Source organism: Macrobrachium rosenbergii, chromosome 59, assembly GCF_040412425.1.
Source record: "Macrobrachium rosenbergii isolate ZJJX-2024 chromosome 59, ASM4041242v1, whole genome shotgun sequence".
Classification (NCBI taxonomy): Eukaryota; Metazoa; Arthropoda; class Malacostraca; order Decapoda; family Palaemonidae; genus Macrobrachium; species Macrobrachium rosenbergii.
Genome location: NC_089799.1, coordinates 8670962 through 8692663, shown reverse-complemented (window position 1 = coordinate 8692663; position 21702 = coordinate 8670962). Strand labels below are relative to the sequence as shown.

At 37.3% G+C, this 21702-nt stretch overlaps 1 protein-coding gene across 9 annotated transcripts in view; it reads left to right on the top strand.

Annotated features, from left to right (window-relative positions):
* LOC136837403 (sphingomyelin phosphodiesterase 4) overlaps nucleotides 1–21702 on the top strand; it is an 84794-nt gene that overhangs the window by 12362 nt on the left and 50730 nt on the right. For 5 of the 9 annotated variants that reach the window (XM_067102179.1, XM_067102184.1, XM_067102183.1 and 2 more), the window contains 2 exons: nucleotides 14733–14837; nucleotides 19769–19849. In XM_067102179.1, the coding sequence (XP_066958280.1) occupies nucleotides 14733–14837; nucleotides 19769–19849 (186 nt within the window). The remainder of the gene's footprint in view (nucleotides 1–14732; nucleotides 14838–19768; nucleotides 19850–21702) is intronic. The other 4 variants (XM_067102182.1, XM_067102185.1, XM_067102181.1 and 1 more) reach the window with 1 other exon arrangement.

The window sequence follows — 21702 nt, the reverse complement described above, 5'->3', positions numbered from 1 at the left end:
CGGAATTTATGTCGGACATGCTTCAGGATTATCAGGGATGGGCGGATTCGGTCTACCTTCTGTCCCTTCATTCTAAGGATTCTGCTTTTCCTCTGTCTTCCTCTGCTATTCCTCTGTCTTCCTCTGCCATTCCTCTGTCTTGCTCCTTTCCTTCCGCCTTCCCTTCTGCCTTCCCTTCCGCAGTGCAGCCTTCCTTGGTAGGAGGATCTTCTGGTCAAGTGAGAACTCAGCTTCGGCAGAATTTGGCCTCCAGTGCTCCAGGTTCAATCCTTTCGGGTATACGCTAGGTCAATCCTTTCGGGTATACGCAACCCCTTGCTTCCACTTCAAGGATCAGGTATTCTGGGTATTTCCCAGAGTTTGCCGTTCGCTTCTAGTTCGGGTCTGCGATCTGCAGCTTTGACTGGGCCTGCAGTACCATCTCCGATCAGCCCGAGGTTTTCATCACCCACCTTTTCCACTCGGAAAGCGTCGTTGTAACTCCTACCTCTTTCATTCTCCTTCTTCTTCATTTTCTTCCGTCCCTCCATGGTTTCTTACTCATCCTCCCACATGGTTTAGTAACTCGGTTTGGCTTCTCTCACTGCACCCCTTTGGTAGCAATGTGGAAGCGGTTTGGTCTCTCGGCTCCTTCTCTCTTCCTTCCGTGGAATCAACAGGTGGATTCAGGTCCGGGCAACGGGTTAGATTTAGGTATGCAGCATTCTGGATTTGGCGGTCTTTGGTTTGACCCTTCATCATCTGGGCACTGTTCAGCTCCTCCTCCTTCGTCTGTCATGGACCGCTCGGACATGGCCGAACTTGATTCTCATCCAGAGGTTCAGGAAATTCCAGAGGGATTCAGAATGTCCTCTTTCCAGTGGTAAGGACTACAGACGTATGCTTGAGTACATCTCTTCCTTGTACCGCCCTCAAGCAAGAGCTCCGGACCATCCGCATCGCCAAATCAATCTCTTCGAGTCGTTCTATGCCACTAAGCCAACTCCTGTTCCCTTTTCGTGTGGACTAGTTTGGTTTGATCGGGTTAGGCAGGCCTTGGAGGAGGTGAACTGTCATCTGGCTTCAGTGGTGACTTCTAATAGGCAGGACATTTCTCTTCTTCCCCCTAGGAAGGCGATCTATTCAGTCCGTGGTAATCCCTCGGCAGGTGCCAGGTTGCCTCTCAATGAATCTGTTGAAGCAATCCTATCGAGGTCTCCGGCATCGTCTCGTCTTGTAGGGATTTCCCTTAGGGAAGCGGCGGTGCTAGAAGATGTGCTACGTAATCAGACTGAGGCTCTTTCACACTCTCTGTGGATGTTGTCAGGACTAATGGGTTTCTTAAAGAATGACGGATATATATCCCTTCGGATCCGGGACTGTTTGACAGTTTAATAACTTCTGTATCAATGGGTCTGGCTCATCAGGCTAATGCCTTGGCTTCGTCGACGACTTTTGTAAGTAAGAAGAGGCGTGATTTCTATCTTAGTCATCTTCCACCTCATTATCCGGACGTTCATAATGAAAATTTTTCTAGCCTAACCTATCCTTAAATTATTCAATTATGTGATCCACTCACCTGTTCACGTTGTTCTTTTTACTCTATGCAATCCAGCTTACGACATCAAAAACCACAAACAGACTTACAACCCAACCATTATCGACCTAACCTTCAGAGAGCTCTCTCTACCTCTTTCCACCATGCTTTCAACACTCCCGCTACTGGTTTGTTTACATTTTTCTCCCTCCCGCCATTTTCGTCCTGTGACGTCACTTCCTATGACATCACAACAATAACATACTCTTTAAACATAAGGAATGCTATGCTATAAAAACATCTTATAAAATTAAACATGTGCTTTCTTTTATACATTCTGCAATACCCATACACTTCATCAATGCAGAAAATAAAATAATGACTAACTTATAAAACTAAACATACAATCACACTTATCTCCTTCTCCTTCCTCCAGCCTTTTCTTATCCTAATCCCCTCTAATCTCCATTATTCTCCAATTCTTTACCCTCTACATAATTCCTAATGCTTTCCCCAGAAACTCCAGCTTTGGTCAATACATCAGCTATCTGATGCTTTCCTTTTATCCATCTCACCTCACTTATTTCTCCAGATTCTATTGTTTCTCTTATTGCTGAAAATATCAATTTTTAATCTCTTACTACTTACTCCGGTACTTGTTTTATTGCAGTCATTAGGGTTTTACTATCAGTTTTCACCAGTGCTTCTAATTTTCTCCTCCTACTATCTCTTCCCACAAATGTTTGAAATATATCAATCCTTCTATGGCCTCCCAACACTCAGAGCTTCTGCTTCAATGGTGGACTTTGCTACTCTTCTGGATTTTCTGGATTTCACCATATAGGGCTTCTCCTCTTACCATCTGTCAATGATATCACATAACCTAATTGAGTATGACCATCTTCAATATTCCTGAATGAAGCATCTGCATAGGCTTCCAATAAATCTTTTCTTCTTCTAACTCACTTATTATCACTTCTCCCATTATGCACTCTAGTTTTTCTCACTATCTTAATCAGCTTTCTCATATCTTGAGTCGTTCCTTCTTTAAAAGCTTTACTTAATTCACTAACATCATATGGTATTTCTGGCACAGTATGTAGCGATACCCAATTCAACTGTCTTACCACTGATCTATATTCTGTTAACTCCTTTTGTCCTAATACTGTATTACCGGTAAATCTTCTGGCTTCTGGTTCTCTTATAGAATTTATATACTGCCACTGATTAAGACAAATTCCATTTTCCTTATGCTCTACTATTACTCCTATATACTTAAAACTTTTACTTTCTTGTTCTCCTACTTGTAATTTCCTTTTCAATTTCCCAATTGTTTCCTTTAAAAATCCTTCAGTTCCTCCATAGCAAAATCATCTACATGTGTACATAAAATACCATTCAGTTTATTGTCTTTCTTCCAAAAGAATATATTAGGTTCTAATCTACCTCTCACCTTTTAAGCTCCTCCACCAGTTTTACCACCTTACAATACCATGCCTTTGCTGCATCCTTGAGCCCATAAACAGTTTTCTTCAATTTCCATAATCCACTCCAACCATCTTCACTAGGTGGTTTTAAATATACCTCTCGTTGTATTTTCATCACCCTGTAGATATGCAGTTTTTACATCTAACGTATAACAATTCCAATCTTTCAGTTTTATTACCGTTAAACAAAATTTTAAAATTTCGGGCATTGCATGTAGAGCATCGTTTTCCCATTCAGCCATTTCTTCTTCAAACCTCTAGCTACCAATCTTGCTTTACATATCCTTTCCCCACCTTTTACCTTTTCAATTACTATCCATCTTGTAGATATAGCTTTTTGTCCAATGTCATTTACCTCCTCATATACCTTGTTTTCTCTCCAACTTTGTAGTTCTTTTCTTTAGCTTCAATTACATTTCTATTTTCGAATCTAGCAAAACCTCTTCTTCATCTTCAATTTTTCTACATGACTATAATCTCTTAAGTCAACCCCATCCCTTGTCACCTGACTGTGAGTCTTCTACATTTGCGCCTAACAATCAGCCCAAGATTTGCTTGATCTTTTCCCTGCAAGGCTCAATATCGTCCACTCTTCTACTTGTCCTGTATTTTTGTTTATAGCTCTAACTCTATTTCCCTTTCTGAATTTGGGTATCTCTTCTATTAACTCAATTTCTTCTGTTACCTCGCTTTCCCCCTTCATCTTCCAGTGTTTTCTGCCAAATCTCTTTCTATAGTCTCTTCTACATCAGCATTCCTTCTCAGCCAATTATCATCTTTCCTTCCTGCTCATCTATATTCCCTTCCTTTGATGCAAGGGACTCATCTTTCACAGTGTGTGTTTTGTCTACTTTAAGTATCTTCTCCTTTTCTGGTGATAGTCTTTGAATCCTAGTAACATGTATTCTCGCTACTTCTCTTAGAGAATCCCCATGTTTAACCACTACTGTTTTACCTGATACTCACTACCTGAGCAGGTCCTTCCATTCATTTTCATTTTCTCTCTTATAGAATACCTCGTCTCCCACTACTGCTTCTTCAAATTTATGTTCTCTGACATTTTGTTTAGAGCAATTCTTATTTTATTACAAGACTCATTTTTGATAAACACTTCTCTGGCCTTATGCATTGCATTCAGTGTATCCCTTACTATGCTTTCTTCCATACCTTTTCTCTGCTTGCAGGACTTGAACTTTCTTCTCCCATTAAATTAGGCAAAGGAAGGATTTTCCCAAATACTAATTGGTTGGGGAGAAACCACCATTATTTATTAAGCAGTTCCTGCACTCACTACCCATCTTAATGCTATGGACCAATCCACTTCCTCACCATCTTTCATCTTTCTTAAGCTTTCTTTGATTATGCCTACTGTCTTTTCACACAATCCATTGCTCCATGGAGATTCTGATGCTGTAGCTAATACTTTAATATTCCACCTTTCTGCCATCCTCCTTACTTTTCATTTTGAAATTCTCCCCCGTTGTCTGATAATATTTTAGAAGGTGCCCCAAATATCGCAAACCACCCGTCAAAAAGAGTCTTTATAATAGTTTCTGGTTTCTTGTCTTTTATCCAAAAGCCTGACAATACCTTGTTGCCATATCTACCATTACCAAGAACTTTCTCTCTTCTATCTCTCCCACATCCATTGCTACAACTTCATTGAATGTCTTACTCCAAGAAAATCCCACTGGTTTAGCTGGATTTCTTTTATATCTTTTACATACTTCACAACTTACGATTAAGTCAGTTAGTAACTTTATTTCCTCTTTTCCTTCTCTCCCAAACCGTCACTCCACTGTGCTTCCTCTGTTAGCTTCCATATTTTATCTCCACTTCCGTGGGCCAAATTGTAGATGTAACTTCACATTGTACCTCTTAATTTCCTTAGGCTCTTTCCCTTCCACCCCTCCAATAATAATTCTTCTTCTACCTTCCTCCTCAAATTGGTATTCTTAAATGGCTGTCTGTCTTCTCGTAACTTTACCATCATTTCCAATACTTCTATTTTAACACAATTCTCTTTTAAATTTATGGTCATCCCTATTTTACTCATGGTTTTCTTACTTATTAACCATGGTACATCACCCTGCAAAATTTCTGTCTTCAAATAAAACTTTTTGTTTTTCAATATCACGTACTTCCATTACTCCTTCGACTTGTATGATGACTCACCGAAATTAAATACTTTATTAGACTCTTTCTTAGTATCATTCATTCTCCTCAATTCTTCCTGATTCAAACCCACAACACGTGCTATATTTTTAATTCCACAAACTGTTGACTTACATCCTGTGTCTAAAATTGCATCCACCTCTTCCCAAGATTCTTCTTCTATTTTGCTAACTTTTCCTATATAAACTTTTTTTCTTCTTCTTGTCCAGTTTCTGATTTCTTCTTATTCTGAAAATTCTGAGGACAATCTCTGGCCCAATGCCATTCGATTTGCATATAGCACACAGTGTTACTTTCCCTTCTCTATTTAAAGGTTTCTTCCACCTCTACCTCGACTCACCTTTCCCCCCTATATCTTTGGTTTTTCCACCCTTTCCCAAAATTCTCACAACCTTCTGATCCCTAACCATTCCCCTCCTCTCTATTCCCTAATCCCTCAAATATTCTTTTCATTATTTGTGACACTGTTTATATTCAACTTTTCTCGACCACAAGCTGCTAATACCATTTGTTTTTTGATCTTCTCAGAGATTCGATTGTTCTAGTACATGAAAAACCTTTGCTTCCCCTTGAGCATGCTTTTCCCTAGTGCCCTACTACACTCTGACTCTGCCTTTTCATACCTAATTATAAAATCTCTCATCTTTTCACTAGATTCTCTTTCTATTTTAAAATAGTTTTTCATTTTACCGTAATTTTCCATTAACGTATCTTTTAGATACACTTCATCTAGTTTGGACAGGATTATCTTTGAACCCTCGCTATCCTTGAGTTCATCTCTATCTATTCCTTCTGTTACTTCTAAAGCTTTCCCTTTTAAGCTCATCCTTATCTCTATCCCTGGATATTTCACTTCTCTCCACACACCACAAGCCAATCTTCGACTTGTCCTCTCCATCCTTTATAATCGCCTCTGTGCCCCGCTAAATCTTGGACAGTCTCTCCTCCATTTCATCTCCCAAAGTTTACCATCAGATCCGCTCCATTTTAACTAACCACGCCTGCTACCATTTGAAAATTTTTCTAGCCTAACCTATCCTTAAATTATTCAATTATGTGATCCACTCACCTGTTCACGTTGTTCTTTTACTCTATGCAATCCAGCTACGACATCAAAACCACAAACAGACTTACAACCCAACCATTATCGATCTAACCTTCAGAGAGCTCTCTCTACCTCTTTCCACCATGCTTTCAACACCCCCGCTACTGGTTTGTTTACATTTTTCTCCCTCCCGCCATTTTCGTCCTGTTACGTCACTTCCTATGACATCACAACAATAACATACTCTTTAAACATAAGGAATGCTATGCTATAAAAACATCTTATAAAATTAAACGTGCTTTCTTTTTATACATTCTGCAATACCCATACACTTCATCAATGCAGAAAATAAAATAATGACTAACTTATAAAACTAACATACAATCACATAAGAGAGTTCTCCTGTGTTGAATCACAGCAAGCTATGATAAGGGTAGCAGCCCAGGTTTCTCGTTCCCCTAGAGGTGTCCGAAAGTCTTCTCCTTCCAAGAGAACATCTTCGAAGTCTCCCCCTAGGACACCCAAGAGGGTACGTTATGCAAACAAGGCCGCATCGGTGTCTGCTTCTAGACCCTCGTCGTCGTGGGATTTTTCCAAGTAGGAGATATGCCCCTCGTCTGTTCCGGTGGGAGGTTGTCTCGCTCCGTTTTGGCAGGTTTGGGAGGGAGTTGGGGGCAGAGGATTGGGTTGTGGAGGTCCTGAGGTTGGGCCATCGAATTCCTTTCCATTCCCTTCCTCCTCTGTCCTCCTTCCCTGTCAGCCTTCCTGAGGTTATTCCCGTCTTCCATCAGGGGAATGGCTCTGTGGGAGATTCGCCCCTGTTGGAGAAGGGGCGTTGGAACCAGCGTCTCTCTCTCCAGGCTTCTGCAGCAGAGTCTTATCTCGCAGCAAAAGCTGGAGGTGCGTGGAGGCCCATTATAGACCTTCGAGGCCTCAACCGCCGGGTGGTGACGGTGAAGTTTCGAATGGAGACTGCACAATTGGTGCTGCAGTCAGTCAGGAGGGGATTGATGGTCTTGGTGGATCTGGCGGATGCGTACCTCCAGATTCGGTTCATCCAGTTCTCGGAGGTACCTCAGGTTCGTGTCTTCCGCCGGCACCTTCCAGTTCAAAGTTCTCCTTCCGGACTGACACAGCACCACAGGTGTTTACGAGGTCATGTCTCCGTGTCGACAATTATGCATTGTCGGGATACAGGATGTTGAGATATCTGGACGATTGGCTGATCCACTGCCTCTCTAGAGGAGATAGTAGGGTGAGGGACTTCTTTTAAAACTGTGCAGGTTACTAGGAATTCATCTAAACCTTGCCAAGAGCTGCCTAGTACCAACCCAATCCATGACTTATTTAGGGATGAGGATTCTCTCTCTTCCTTTGAGGGTTTTCCCAACCTGGAGAAGATACAAGCGGTCCTACAACAGGTAGAGTGTTCCTGTCCAGCAGGGAACAGCCGGTAGCAGCTTGGAGAAACCTCTTAGGAGAATGTCTTCTCTTTTTCTCTTAATTCCAGGGTCTGCGTCTCCGGATGCGCCTCTTCAGGTATGTCTCAGGAATGCTGGGACTTCCGCGAACGAGAACGTGTTCATAGTCTGGAACGATTCTTGCCTGCCGGATCTTCTGTGGTGGTTAGAAGAAGGAATCTGACACCTGGGAGGTCTATCGACTCCCCCCTCTTCCCCCGACGTTTCATCTTTACACAGATGCCTCAGGAGGAATCAATCAATCTTTGGGAACTCAGGGCAGTAGTAAAAGAGGCCCTCCGGTGTTTCTCAAATCTCATGCACAACAGAGTACAGTGAACCCCCCCCGTGAATAGCTAAAATCCGCGAATACTTAAAACCCTCTAAAAACACTTAGAACTGCCCATTTTGATAGCTTAAACCAAGAAAAACCCTGTAAAAATGCTTATACCTGAGTATTTTAATAGTTTTATAACAAAAAGTGCATTTATTCATGAAAATTATATGAAAATACAGTAATTAGTGAATATTTCTCAGTGAAAAATACCGCGAATGAGCGAATTTTCTGCGAAAAATGGCTAGATATGTTCCACAGAGAAACCCGCTAATGCGTGAGTCTGCGAACCATGAGAACGCGAATACGTGGGGTTTACTGTAGTGGCTCTGTTTTGCGACAACGTAACGGCCGTGTTGTATCTGAAAAAATCGGGAGGCACGAGATCGACAGATCTCAATATTGTAGCTCAGAGAGTCCTGAGATGGTGCGAAGAAAAGGTTTCTCTTCCTCCTCAATTGATCGGGAGTCTCAATGTGCTGGCCGATTTGTTAAGTCGCTCTCATCAGGTATTGGGGGAGAGTAGACTTTGGCTCAGACGTAGTGCAGGCCAGGTTCTCCGAAATGGCCAGCAACAGTAGATTTATTTGGCGACGATGGAACCATCATCTTCCAGTGTACTTTTTACCAGTAGCGAACTCCATGTCGATAGGCACCGGTGCAGTGCTACAAAATTGGAATCGAATGCAGGTATATGCCTTTCCTCCATTCGGGCTCATTCATCAAGTAATCAGGAAATTGCAGGAAAGTGTCAATAAAGATATGACCTTAATAGTTCCTTGCTGGCCCTAACGCCTTGGTTTCGAACTCCTAGAGCTCCTCACGGAAGTTCCGGATGTTCCTGCCCATGCGGAAAGATCTTCTCAAACAACCGCATTTCCATCATTATCACCCAAACCCTCGCGTGCTGAACCAGAAGTTGCATGGTGACTATCAGGGAGCAGCTAGACAAACGGACTCTCTAAAGCTGTGGCTAGACAGCTTTCTCAGCTTGAGAAAATCAACCTGCAAACTTTATCAAGTCAGGTGGACAATGTATAGAAGTTGGTGTCGTAAGGAAGGTCACTCCGTCTCAAGACCTTCTATTGCTAAGATAGCTGAATTTCTGTTATTCCTTAGGAAAGTGAAGGAACTTGCATATTTCCAGCTATTACTGGTTACCGCTCAATGCTGAGTAGTACATTTAGCTTCCATCTCCCAGAGATTTCTGCCAGCAAAATCATCCATGATTTATTGCATTCTTTTAAGATTGAATGTCTTGTTTTGCCAAATCGGGCTCCTCCGGGATTTGTCCGAGTACTTCATTTTCTGCGTTCCCCTGCCTTTGAACCCATTAAAGCTCTGACTTTGAGACAGCTAACTAAGAAGGTGCTTTTTCTTACGGCCTTAGCTACAGCTTAAAGGGGATGGGTGAGCTTCAGGCGATTTCTAGGTTAGTCTCTTATTCAGAAATGATATGCATTTGTCTTTTCTACCGGAATTTGTGGCGAAGCCGGAGTTGGAAGTTAACCTCTTCCTCGTTCGATTTCAGAGTTCGTTCTCTGCAAGAGTCCGTTGCTGGCGACCAGCGGAGATGCATTATGCCTGATTCGAGCATTGAAAGTTTATTTGTCAAAAGCTGGAAAAACTCCGTCCTCGCCTGTGTACACTTTTCGCTCCTCGGAATCTGTCCCATTCGCTGTCAAAGAACGCGATCAGTTACTCTGAGGGAGGTAATTTCCCAAGCTTCACCGGGTTGTTGTTGTTCTTCTTTCCGTCGTCTTCAAGCCCTGTATTACCCGAGCACACAGCATTCGAAGTGTTGCTACTTCATCTTCCTTTCTGAGGAATTATTCAGTATCTTCTATTCTGGAAGCGGCTATTTGGAAATCCGTATCAGTATTTACTTCCCTTTTATTTAAGAGATGTTCAATTCATATCGTTGGAGGGTTATTTGCTTAGTCATTTGTAGCGGCTAATTCCATCATATAGGGTGTGTTCATTTTAACTGAGGGAGCTTTCTCTTAGTCTGTTATTGCGACTAACTCTATCTAAGGGTTCCGTTTAACTGAAGGGATATTCTTTTTAGTCCGTTGGTTTGTAGGTTAGCGAGGAGAAGAATTCCTTGTTAGGCAACAGTGATAGCATAATCACAGGGAATTGTAAGTTAGTCGCGTTTTCTTTAACTATCGTAGTCTCGATAGTTTTCCTCCACGAGTCCACGGGGTGCTCGAGTAGGTTAGGCTTCTCGTCGACGCTGAGATACTTCGTCACCAGTCGGCCGTCCGACCCTTCCCCTCAACCCAGTCAGGTTGCCGGAGGGACAGCGGCTCTGCACTGCTTCACTTCCTCCATGCGCGAGAGCTTTGAATAGCCACATGGGAGGTCGACGGATGGAACAAGACTGACCTGACAGACGATCAAAGTACTTTCCAGCATGCCTCCTCACCAAAAACAGCGACCGTTATGGTGAGTGAAAAAATAAACAAGATAGCCCATGGCAGAACAGATTGGTGAGCTACCATCTCTGAGGTTGGTAAAAGGCGTGCAATAGAATTGATCCCTCCTCCTAAAATGTTGTTAATGGAGGGCCTAATTCAGGTGTTCAGGAGTGTATTGCAATATGAAGTTTCATAATAAAACTAATATTGTAATACCTACCTGAACACCTGAATGATTCCCACCCTCCTTTCTCCACATCAATTTGACCTGAAAAAGCAATTGATTTAAAATGGGGTGTGTCGGCACACACCTGTGTCAGTTTTACCAACCATTTGTTGTGGTAGCTCAGTGACAAGATTTTACCTGCAGTGTTGGTAATGCTGGCTGTTAAAATTCCCAATAGAGAGATTGGTAATTGAGGTTGTTCGGGCTAGTGGAATTAAGGGCTAATTCAGGGGTTCAGGTAGGTATTACAATATTAGTTTTATTATGAAAGCTTCATGTTTCTTTCATAACTTATCAAATGTTTTTGAGAGATAGATAGCAAGATCATGGCTTTTGAGAGAGAGATGGGGGAAGAGAAAGAGATAAGTGGTTACTTTTTGTGTAAAAGGGAAAGTATAGATGTTAGACAACAGTGTCAAACCTATAGTTTGCATTTTGTATTTCAGTTTAGATTTCAGAGCTCTATTCAGATCATGTTAAGATATTTTCATTGGATCCTGGTTTGTATGATTATTATTTTTAATTAACCCTTTAACGCCGACTGGACGTATTTTACGTCGACAAAAGTTGTCTGTTGGGTGCCGAGTGGACGTAAAATATGTTGACTAAAAAAAGTTTTTTTAAATATTCGCGGAAAAATACTTATAGGCCTCATTTGCGAAAAATTTTAAATCACGCGCCTTGAGGGATGCTGGAGTTCACGGATCATGCTGTTGTTTTGTTTACAAGTGTTATTGTGCATGCGCCGAATTTCTTTCTTCTCCCAAAGAAAGCATCAGCTAACTCTGCTGAAAATCTCAGTGAAATTCTTTAGTCACTTTGTCGTAATTTTTGCACCGTTTTCTATTAGCCGTTACATAAGGTATTATATATGAAAATGTGCTCAATTTCATGTAGAATACAACAAAATATAGCTCATGGTTGTAGATTTTATCAGTTTTGAAATATTTTCATATAAATCATGGTAAGTGCCAAAATTTCAACCTTTGGTCAACTTTGACTCAGCCGAAATGGTCGAAAAATGCAATTGTAAGCTAAAACTCTTACATTCTAGTAATATTCAATCATTTACCTTCATTGTGCAACAAACGAGAAGTCTCTAGCACAATATTTGATTTATGGTGAATTTTTTGAAAAACTTTTTCTTATGTCCGATTGCTAACTATGCTGAAAATCTCAGAATTTCTTTAGTCACTTTGTCATAATTTTTGCACCGGTTTCTATTAGCCATTACATAAAGTTTTATATATGAAAATGTGTGCAATTTCATGTAGAATACAACAGAAAATAATATCAGTTTTGAAATATTTTCATATAAATCACGATAAGTGCCAAAATTTCAATCTTCGGTCAACTTTGACTCGACCGAAATGGTCGAAAAATGCAATTGTAAACTAAAACTCTTACATTCTAGTAATAATCAATCATTTACCTTCATTTTTGCAACAAAACGAGAAGTCTCTAGCACAATATTTCGATTTATGGTGAATTTTTGAAAACTTGTTCCCTTCGTCCGCTTAACTCTGCTGAGTTCACGGATCACGCTGTTGTTTCGCGTTTTACAGCGTTGACCCAGCTGCGATGCTGTGAATTTCTTTCTTGTACCAAAAGAAAGCATCAGCTAACTCTGCTGAAAATCTCAGAAATTCTTTAGTCACTTTGTCATAATTTTTGCACCATTTTCTATTAGCCGTTACACAAATGTTTATATATGAAAATGTGCGCAGTTTCATGTAGAATACAACAAAATATAACTTGTGGTTGTAGCTTTTATTAGTTTTGAAATATTTTCATATAAATCACGATAAGTGCCAAAATTTCAACCTTCGGTCAACTTTGACTCAAGCGACATGGTCGAAAAATGCATTGTAAGCTAAAACTCTTACATTCTAGTAATATTCAATCATTTACCTTCATTTTGCAACAAACGAGAAGTCTCTAGCACAATATTTCGATTTATGGTGAATTTTTGAAAAAAACTTTTTCCTTACGTCCACGTGCTCTAACTCTGCTGAAAATCTCAGAAATTCTTTAGTCACATTGTTGTAATTTTTGCACTGTTTTCTGTTAGCTATTACAGAAAGTTTTATATATGAAAATGTGCACAATTTCATGTAGAATACAACAAAAAATAATGCATGGTTGTAGCTTTTATCAATATTGACATATTTTCATATAAATCACGATAAGTTCCAAAATTTCAACCTTCGATCAACTTTGACTTGACTGAAATGGTCAAAAAATGCAATTGTAAGCTAAACCTCTTACATTTTAGTAATATTCAATCATTTACCTTCATTTTGCAACAAACGAGAAGTCTCTAGCACAATATTTCAATTTATGGTGAATTTTTGAAAAAAACTTTTTCCTTACGTCCGTGTGTGCTAACTCTGCTGAAAATCTCAGAAATTCTTTAGTCACTTTGTCCTAATTTTTGCACCGTTTTCTATTAGCCGTTACATAAAGTTTTATATATGAAAATGTGCGCAATTTCATGTAGAATACAACAAAAAATAGCTCATGGTTGTAGATTTTATCAGTTTTGAAATATTTTCATATAAATCACAGTAAATGCCAAAATTTCAACCTTCGGTCAACTTTGACTTGACCGAAATGGTCGAAAAATGCAATTGTAAGCTAAAACTCTTACAGTCTAGTAATATTCAATCATTTACCTTCATTGTGCAACAAACAAGAAGTCTCTAGCACAATATTTTTCCATTTATGGTGAATTTTTGAAAAAAACACTTTTTCTTACGTCCGCGTGCGCTAACTCTGCTGAAAATCTCAGAATTTCTTTAGTCACTTTGTCATAATTTTTGCGGTTTCTATTAGCCGTTACATAAAGTTTTATATATGAAATGTGCGCAATTTCATGTAGAATACAACAAAAATAATATCAGTTTTGAAATATTTACATATAAATCACGATAAATGCCAAAATTTCAACCTTCGTCAACTTTGATTTCTAATCGAAATGGTTGAAAAATGCAATTGTAAGCTAAAATCTTACATTCTAGTAATATTCAATCATTTAATTTTAATTTTGCAACAAACGAAAGAAGTCTCTAGCATAACATTTCGATTTATGGTGAATTTTTAAAAAAAAAATTTTCCTTACGTCCGCGCGCGCTAACTCTGCTGAAAATCTCAGAATTTCTTTAGTCACTTTGTCGTAATTTTTGCACTGTTTTCTATTAGCCGTTACATAAAGTTTTATGTATGAAAATGTGCGCAATTTCATGTAGAATACAACAAAAATAACTCATGGTTGTAGCTTTTATCAGTTTTGAAATATTTTCATATAAATCGCGATAAATAGAAAAAATTTCAACCTTCGGTCAACTTTAACTCAACCGAAATGGTAGAAACTGCAATTGTAAGCTAAAACTCTTACATTCTAGTAATATTCAATCATTTACCTTCATTTTGCAACAAACGGGAAGTCTCTAGCATAATATTTTGATTTATGGTGAATTTTTGAAAAAACTTTTTATGTCAGCGATTACTTAATTCATGCATCATTTGTGATAATATTTTCTCTGTGTTGCTTTGATCGTTTTACAATTTGCTATAGACCAAAATCATCGCAATTTAGTGTACAATACAGCGAAAAAAAAATAACTCGTTAGCTTTAACCGTTTTGCTCACAGCGCGATTTGTATACAATTATATATAAAAATTTTTTCACACTGTCATATATTCCAATATTTATATATGATAATGATATTTTTTTTCATTTCTGATGGTTCATACTAAACTTCAGGCAATGAGAATAAAAGGAGCCAAAAATGAACTCTTAATCTTAAAAACTAGCGTGCTGTGATTTTTGAAAAACTTTCTTTCCGCTCGCTAACTCTCAAACCCCATGGCATACGGTGACACTTTTTGTAAATAGAGGCTCGGCATTTAAAGGTTATTATCTCATGAGCCTCTTCAAGTGTCTTAGTGCAAAATAAAAGAGGTCATCACCACGGGTGGTTTCATAAGCCTAGCTTGGTGTTTCCTTTTTCATTTAAGATGTGATTAAATGAACTGTCAAGGAATTAGATTATCATAACGGTTTCAGGCTGTGATTCAAGTCTTCATAGAGATGTGGGTCAATCAGTGCTTACCTGTTACAAGGTCTCCTGGGAGGTCTCCATCTTCCGCAGCACCTCCTCATGCGGGCCAGGTTAGTAACCACCATTTCGTTTCTGTTCATGTATTGCATGTCTGATTTATGAAATGTTACGGAAATCAGTTTTGCATAATGTACTTTATAAAGTGTTTGAATATCATATACTTTTTATTAATCAAGGTTGTAAATCCATTTACATGTGGAAATGTATCAAGCATGTTTTTTTTTTTTTTTTTTTGAAATTTTCTTTCTGCAGTAAGTAGCATATTGTTACATTTGCTCACCCCTTCAGTGTTTTATGTTGTCTCTCGTTTGATTTTTGTTAGATTTGAGAGTGAGTGATTACTTGTTTCCGTAAAGTTTGCTACCAAAATTCCCCCATTGACTTCTTTTGCCAGCTTCAACTGATATTTTTAAAAGGTTGAGAGGTTTTTTGTTACCATTGGACTTCAGAAATTTCAGTTCCAGGTGAAGCAATGATGACTCTGAGCAGCTTGAAAGTATTGATGTATACATGTATTTGAAGTTTTCTAGATATCAACATAGTATAGCTGTTAATTTACAGTGTATTTCTGTTTTCAGTTTTTTTACATATTAGTGTGTTATTTTTAAAGTTTTAATTCAGAGTAATTTGAAGCCTTGTTACACAATGGGAAATTGTGTTCATGGCATATTGGTTTTTCAGTTAACAAAATTTTTTCGTTATAGGAAATTGTGTTCATAGCATATTGGTGTTTCAGTGAACAAAATTTTTTCATACGAATGGTTTTATTGTAAGAGGTTGAAATTCTCTGATGTAATTATATTAAGAATAAAAGTCCCAAGCAGTTGATTTACTGTACTTCCATCTAGAATATAAGGGATAATTATAACTGATATCAAATTATTTTACTTGAATTCAGCCTGAGAACTGGTGAATTATATTTTCCTTTACAGTACTGTGTTTTGAAACTACCTTAATAGTTTTCACCTTTTTCATTCTAACTTGATAGATAATGATTTGAATCACTCAAACTTGACATGTCATATGAGGATCATAAAAAACTTTTGTTCCAGAGTGTTGTGTGGAATAAAAAAAAAATTTTCATTTAACACAAAACACAATTTGCTGAAACATTGCACCTTGTTGTATGGTAACTAGTAATAATTTTGCTATATAAGAAATATTATTGGTAGTTTCTTAAACATATAGTGAAATCGTATACCTTTTCAAATAACCAGTCTTTATTTTTTTTTGTACGTAATAGATAAGCCAGAGATAGGAGTTCATACATTTTAGGACAAACTCACTTTTTGTTTTCTGAATTTACATCCTTCGGATTTTCAAAAATCATGCAGATTTTATTTTTTAATACATCTTTACATGGTTTCTGAGGTTCCATGTAGGGCTCAACTAAATTACCATGAAATAGTATTGTAAGGAAATAAGTCAGTATAAATGAACAGTTTATGTATTTAAATTTCTGTGGAGAAATATGTTCTTAATGCTAACAATCGTAATACAGTATTGTGACAAAACTTTGGTAGTCACCAAGGGCATGCAGAACTTTTATAAATTATATAAAGCTAAATTATAGATGATTTCTGGAGGTGAAATGGTTCTCAGTACCCTGCAGATATTTAGTACACAGGGTGCAAAGAATTCATGAGGAAAAATAGAAATAAGCAAGCTCAATTAAGACGAGCATGATTAATGTTAGAACAGTGTTAGAAAACATAAGGAAGTGTCTGAGATGCTAGCTAGAAGAAACTTGGCTATTTTTTGAGGTTGTGTCAAGATATAAGGGACCTGGTGCCAAAACAGTTGTTAGTAATACAGAGACTTAGGTATATATATCTGTGTTACTAACAGTCATGGGGAATGGCTGTCAGGAAAGACAAAATGATGTAGATATAATGGTCAAAGATGAAATGACAGATGTGGAAGTGGAAAGGTGGAATGAAGAATAAAGAAATCTTATGGAAAAGGGTATTACATGTGGTCTTAGTATACTCATGCTCAGGAAGACTAGAAAGAAAAGAGCAAGAATTTTTGGAAGAATTCTCAAATGTAGTGACAGTAGTCCCATACTCTGAGGGAATAGTGGTAGTAGGAGTCCTATGTAGGAAATGACAGTTGATGTTATGTATGAGATGGGAAGATATGGCTTGTGAGAGAGGAACAAATAGGAATAATCATTAATGGAATTCTGTAGTATCATAGTACAGGTTAAGTGCATTTATTTAAGGTCAAGATTCATTCGCAGATTTTCATTTCTTACAGGGAGCTTATGCATCTAACCCCCCAAAAATCTTGACGGGTAAATTTATTCTTTATTTATTTCATATTATATCATTTTATCTTAAATCAGTTTATTTGCTTTTGTTGTGCCCTACCTTCACTTCACTATGAATTTTATATCTCAACTTATCGGTAGGTTTTGTTCATTTTTATCTAACCCGTACTCAACAATTTTATTTATTTATTTATTTTTTTCCATCATCTCACCACCATCCTGCTTTTGCATTTTTGGTTCTCCTTCTGAAGTTGGGATTGCATTTATCAGGCTGTTACAAGAAAACATGCTTTGTATCTTGCAATTTGTTTTTAGGCTCTACTGACATAGTAGTTATTTCTTTTTATGGTGTCCAGAGTCGGATAGAATAAATTGAGATCTCAAAGATTGATGTGGGTTTGGCACATGATGAAAAGGGATTAGGAACAGGTTGTCAGAAAAGTACGGTAGTAGATATAGAAGTAGGAAGGCTCATGAAATCATGGAAGAATGAGATAGATGAAGAGCTAGACCTGATGGGAATTCAGGGGTAGCTCAGACAGAAAATCCACAGGACAGAAGAGAGTGGAGAGAATTAATTTCAACCCTAATCTCACGAAGGAAAAAGCTGGCATTAAAACATTTATATTGATGGTAGTGATTTTTTGTTTTCTTTCATGCTGGAACTTGCACATTTTCATCTTGATTAGTGATATTTTGGCTTCATTCACTGTCTTAGGTATTTTATTTCTGGAATTTGTTTGTCTTGACAGATGGGTTTTTACACAGTTAACAGCAGTTTGCTTCTCAGTTTGGGAGGTTCATTATCTAATCTTTTTTTTTCATCTTCATTTTGTATTTCCGCCTCTTGACCATCTATCAGAGAAATATACATCTTAATTAATTGGAAACTGTGGCCTGTCTGTAACAATGGATTTGTTTATATATTTTTTGTGATGTGCAAGACTTCAATATATGCAATTCCAGTTAGATCCATAAAGGTGCATACTTTCTTACTGCATGTGGCATTTTTAAACAGCAAGTTCAAGTAACTGTTAAAGGGATAAGATGAATGTAGTTTTACCAGAGATATAGACTTGTTTCTTAGTTATAGATCTTCATAAATTTTAGGTAGTGCATTATTACAGTTTACTGAAGTAATGTACAGAGTCAAGGTTAGTCTTGTTTTATAACTTCTTATAGTAATGCATTGTAGTTTTTTCTTATAATCTGAGGAGTAAAAGAATATTTGTTTCAATCAACCACTTATTTTTTTGTTGAAAGGCTTTTTATTTGTTAAAGACTATAAATTTTAAATTTGTTTCATAAAGAATTGGAATCTCTACCAGTTGTTAACTCCACAGGTCATTGAAATGTGCAAGTGTAGGATCTAGTTTAGAACCCTTACTGTTTTTTTCTTTAATGTCTTTTGTGACTGCATGTATATGGCTCAAGTGTAGTTAGACACATACTTTGTAAGCCATAGCCATTGTCATTTGTAGCCCATTGTCTATGAGAGTATGGATTATTTATTTATTACAAAATAAGATTTATTCAGGAAAAACTCCTGCTGTAAGAGAACAACCTCTTGACTCTTGACATCAGTAAAATGAGAAAGCTCACTGGTGAACTCTTTGGTGAACTACATACTTGAATTTTGTGGATGACAAAGAACATTGTTCAACTGTACTTTCCTTCTTGCTCTAGATATAAATGAGAACGTGGTATGATTGGTAAGTCACCACCAAATAACCTGGTTTGCTTTACAAGTGAAATGAAAATTAGAATTGGAAAAAGGTGAAGTTGAACAATTAGGTGGGAAGAGAGTAAAGAGAAGGAAGGAAAAATAAAAGATTAAAAGAAACCATGTGGGTTTATTTTTTAATGAGATATATGTGGTTAGGGAATTTTTACGTATCATGACGATGTTAAATCATTTTAACGATATTTCTTGAACCGGAAGAATTTCTCATTTTGTTACTTTTTCATTTTGGAGAAAAGTTTTGAGTAGATAGTAGTATTCCTCAAAGTCACAGGTCACCAGTAGAGAAATTATCATTATTTTATCAAATAAGCCTAAAAAAATTTAGTTTTAGAATATGTATGGTCTGTATACAACCTAGCCACACCTTAAAACACACTGAATGGTTTTAAAATTCTTTTTAGTCTTTATTTGAAATGTAATTATTATCTAGAAATTATGACCTTTTCGTAGAAAGTGAAGCTTCAGTTTGAGGCCTCTTGTATTTAGAGTATAAATTGATTTAATTACATATTCTTTGCATTGGAAGATTAATTTTAAAACAGTGGAAACTAATGTAGAACGTTTAAACAAAATTTGATTTTTCTAAAGCCACAACAGAATTTCCTTGACTCCGAGTGAATATTATGCAAATCAATGTGGGATTGTTTTGTTAGTGATAATGGTTGTAACATTTTGTTACAGACATGATTATTTATTTTCCACTTTGTTGTAGTCTCATGTAATGCTTTCCCATTACGAGGCCATGTTGAATAGTGGACACTCAAGTTAAATGTAGCGTTATGTTTTAGTGGCATCATGTACTGTTGTAGTATACTGTACTTTGGATTGGAATTGATAACTAATGTTCATATTTTATTTTGTGATTTTCTTACAGCTGTATCCGGCTAGATATCCAGCTTTGTACATACATGCTTGACCTTTGTAATGATATTAAAATAATTGACTTATGTAAACTTCCTTTACAGTACACTGCTCTGCATGCGTGCAGTGTCTTTTCAGAACACACCCCTCTAGAGTATCGGCCAAATTGGCACACAAATGGCTTTGTAAGTTCATGTGTTGCACCCTATTCCTCTTAGTGCCCCCTCACTGCTGCCCCTTCAGTCGCCTGCTAACTGTGACCTCTCATCTTTGGTTCTTAATTGTAAACTAATATGCACTCTGCCTTCACCTATTTCAATGTCTACTAGTGTTATGACAGGCACACTTGTTGGCAATACTTTTTGCATGTACCTTTTCCTGAGCCTTAGTTATTAAATTTGGAGAAAAGTTAAGTGGTGCTGTAAGCTTTAGAATTTTGAAAGGGCATGTTAAGGGAGTCCTGATATATCCAAAGTCTTATTATCAGATTTTTTTTGCTTTGTGTTTTTAGTGAAGACATTTGTTTCTTACTCACTGTTTGGTATTTACTGAACAAGTAACTGTGTCTTCATTTTATTTTTCCATATTTTTTTTAGAGATTACATGTTTTCTTTAGTTATGTAGTGCTTTTAAGATTTTGAACTTCAACTACATTCCAGTGGAAGTGAAAGGATAACCTTAAAACTTTTCAATTTTATACTTATATTAGTTGCTCAAAGCTAAAGTTAGTTCATACTCCTGCCACATTCCAGTAACCATATTTTAGCAAGATGGAATGCACTTTTTTCTATTTGATAATTTAAATGCTTTGCCTAATGCTAATAGGCATACATACTGTTAATCATCTGGTTTACTTTTTCTGGTAAGTACTTAAAAGAATAGTTGTTGCTTATTTAATATTGAATAAATATGAAGCTAGTACAAATGTAGGTATTATAAGAAAAATGCTGCTGATACAGCAGCCAAAGCTGCAGTTAATATGAACTGATCAGAAATGCTTGTTCCTTTAAGTCATTGGTTCTTAACCCCAGGGTTGTAACCCAAAGTTGGATCGCCAAACCATTTCAGTGGGTCCTCAAGGGTTATAACATTGTGGGCTTATTATTTCCCCAATACTCTTATTATAATTATTATTATTAGAGAAAATATTGTATTAAGAATGCATAATTCATTAATATCGTGGATCATTGTTATGCAGATGCGCTACTTGCATTAATAAAAATCTCTGCATATAATTTTATTTTTTTGTGACACATTTTCATAAGCATAATTATATAAAAAGAAAATATTTGTGAGGACATGGGTTGCCATTGTTAATTTGGACAAGATTTTGGGTCACTGCCAAAAAAGGTTAAGAACCACTGCTTGAAGTGATTATTCACTGAAACCAATAATCTTTAATAAATAGGAGGCCTTTTAGGGTCATGAATCAGACTACATTAAGATAACGGTGTTGTTTATCTGGGATATGTCACTTACTCCTGTTCATAACGCCCACTTTGAAAGTTATACTATCAATTGAGGTGAAAAGGAACAAAATGACAGCAGAGACCCAGATCTCTTCATCTAAGAAAATTCTTGTGAAGAAGACAAGGTTTGAGGTTGTATGGCCAGGCTCAGAAGATGCAAGACCCTCACCCATCCCTCTGTCAGACTTTACAATATTATTTTTTTACCAAAGTAGCAAAACTTTATAGATTCAGCAAACTAAACAGTGAAGGCAAAAATACAGTAATGGAACCTTACAGAGTGAGTGGCAAATTAAAGTTCTTCATTCTCATCCTCACTAATTGAAGGTAAGCATTCTGCCTTTCAATTTCTGAAAGAATCTTACATGATAGAAGCACTTAGCACCTTACTTCACATCCATAGGTTTAGACCATGCACTTAAAAATAAACACTTTGAGGTTTAATTTGTGATTATGTACATTCCAAGCACTTGATGTGTTGAAAGTAAAAGATTATAAAATGCTATGACCATCAGCATCTTTGACTCTTTCCTAAATGATTCAAGAATATATAGTACTGTACAGGTACT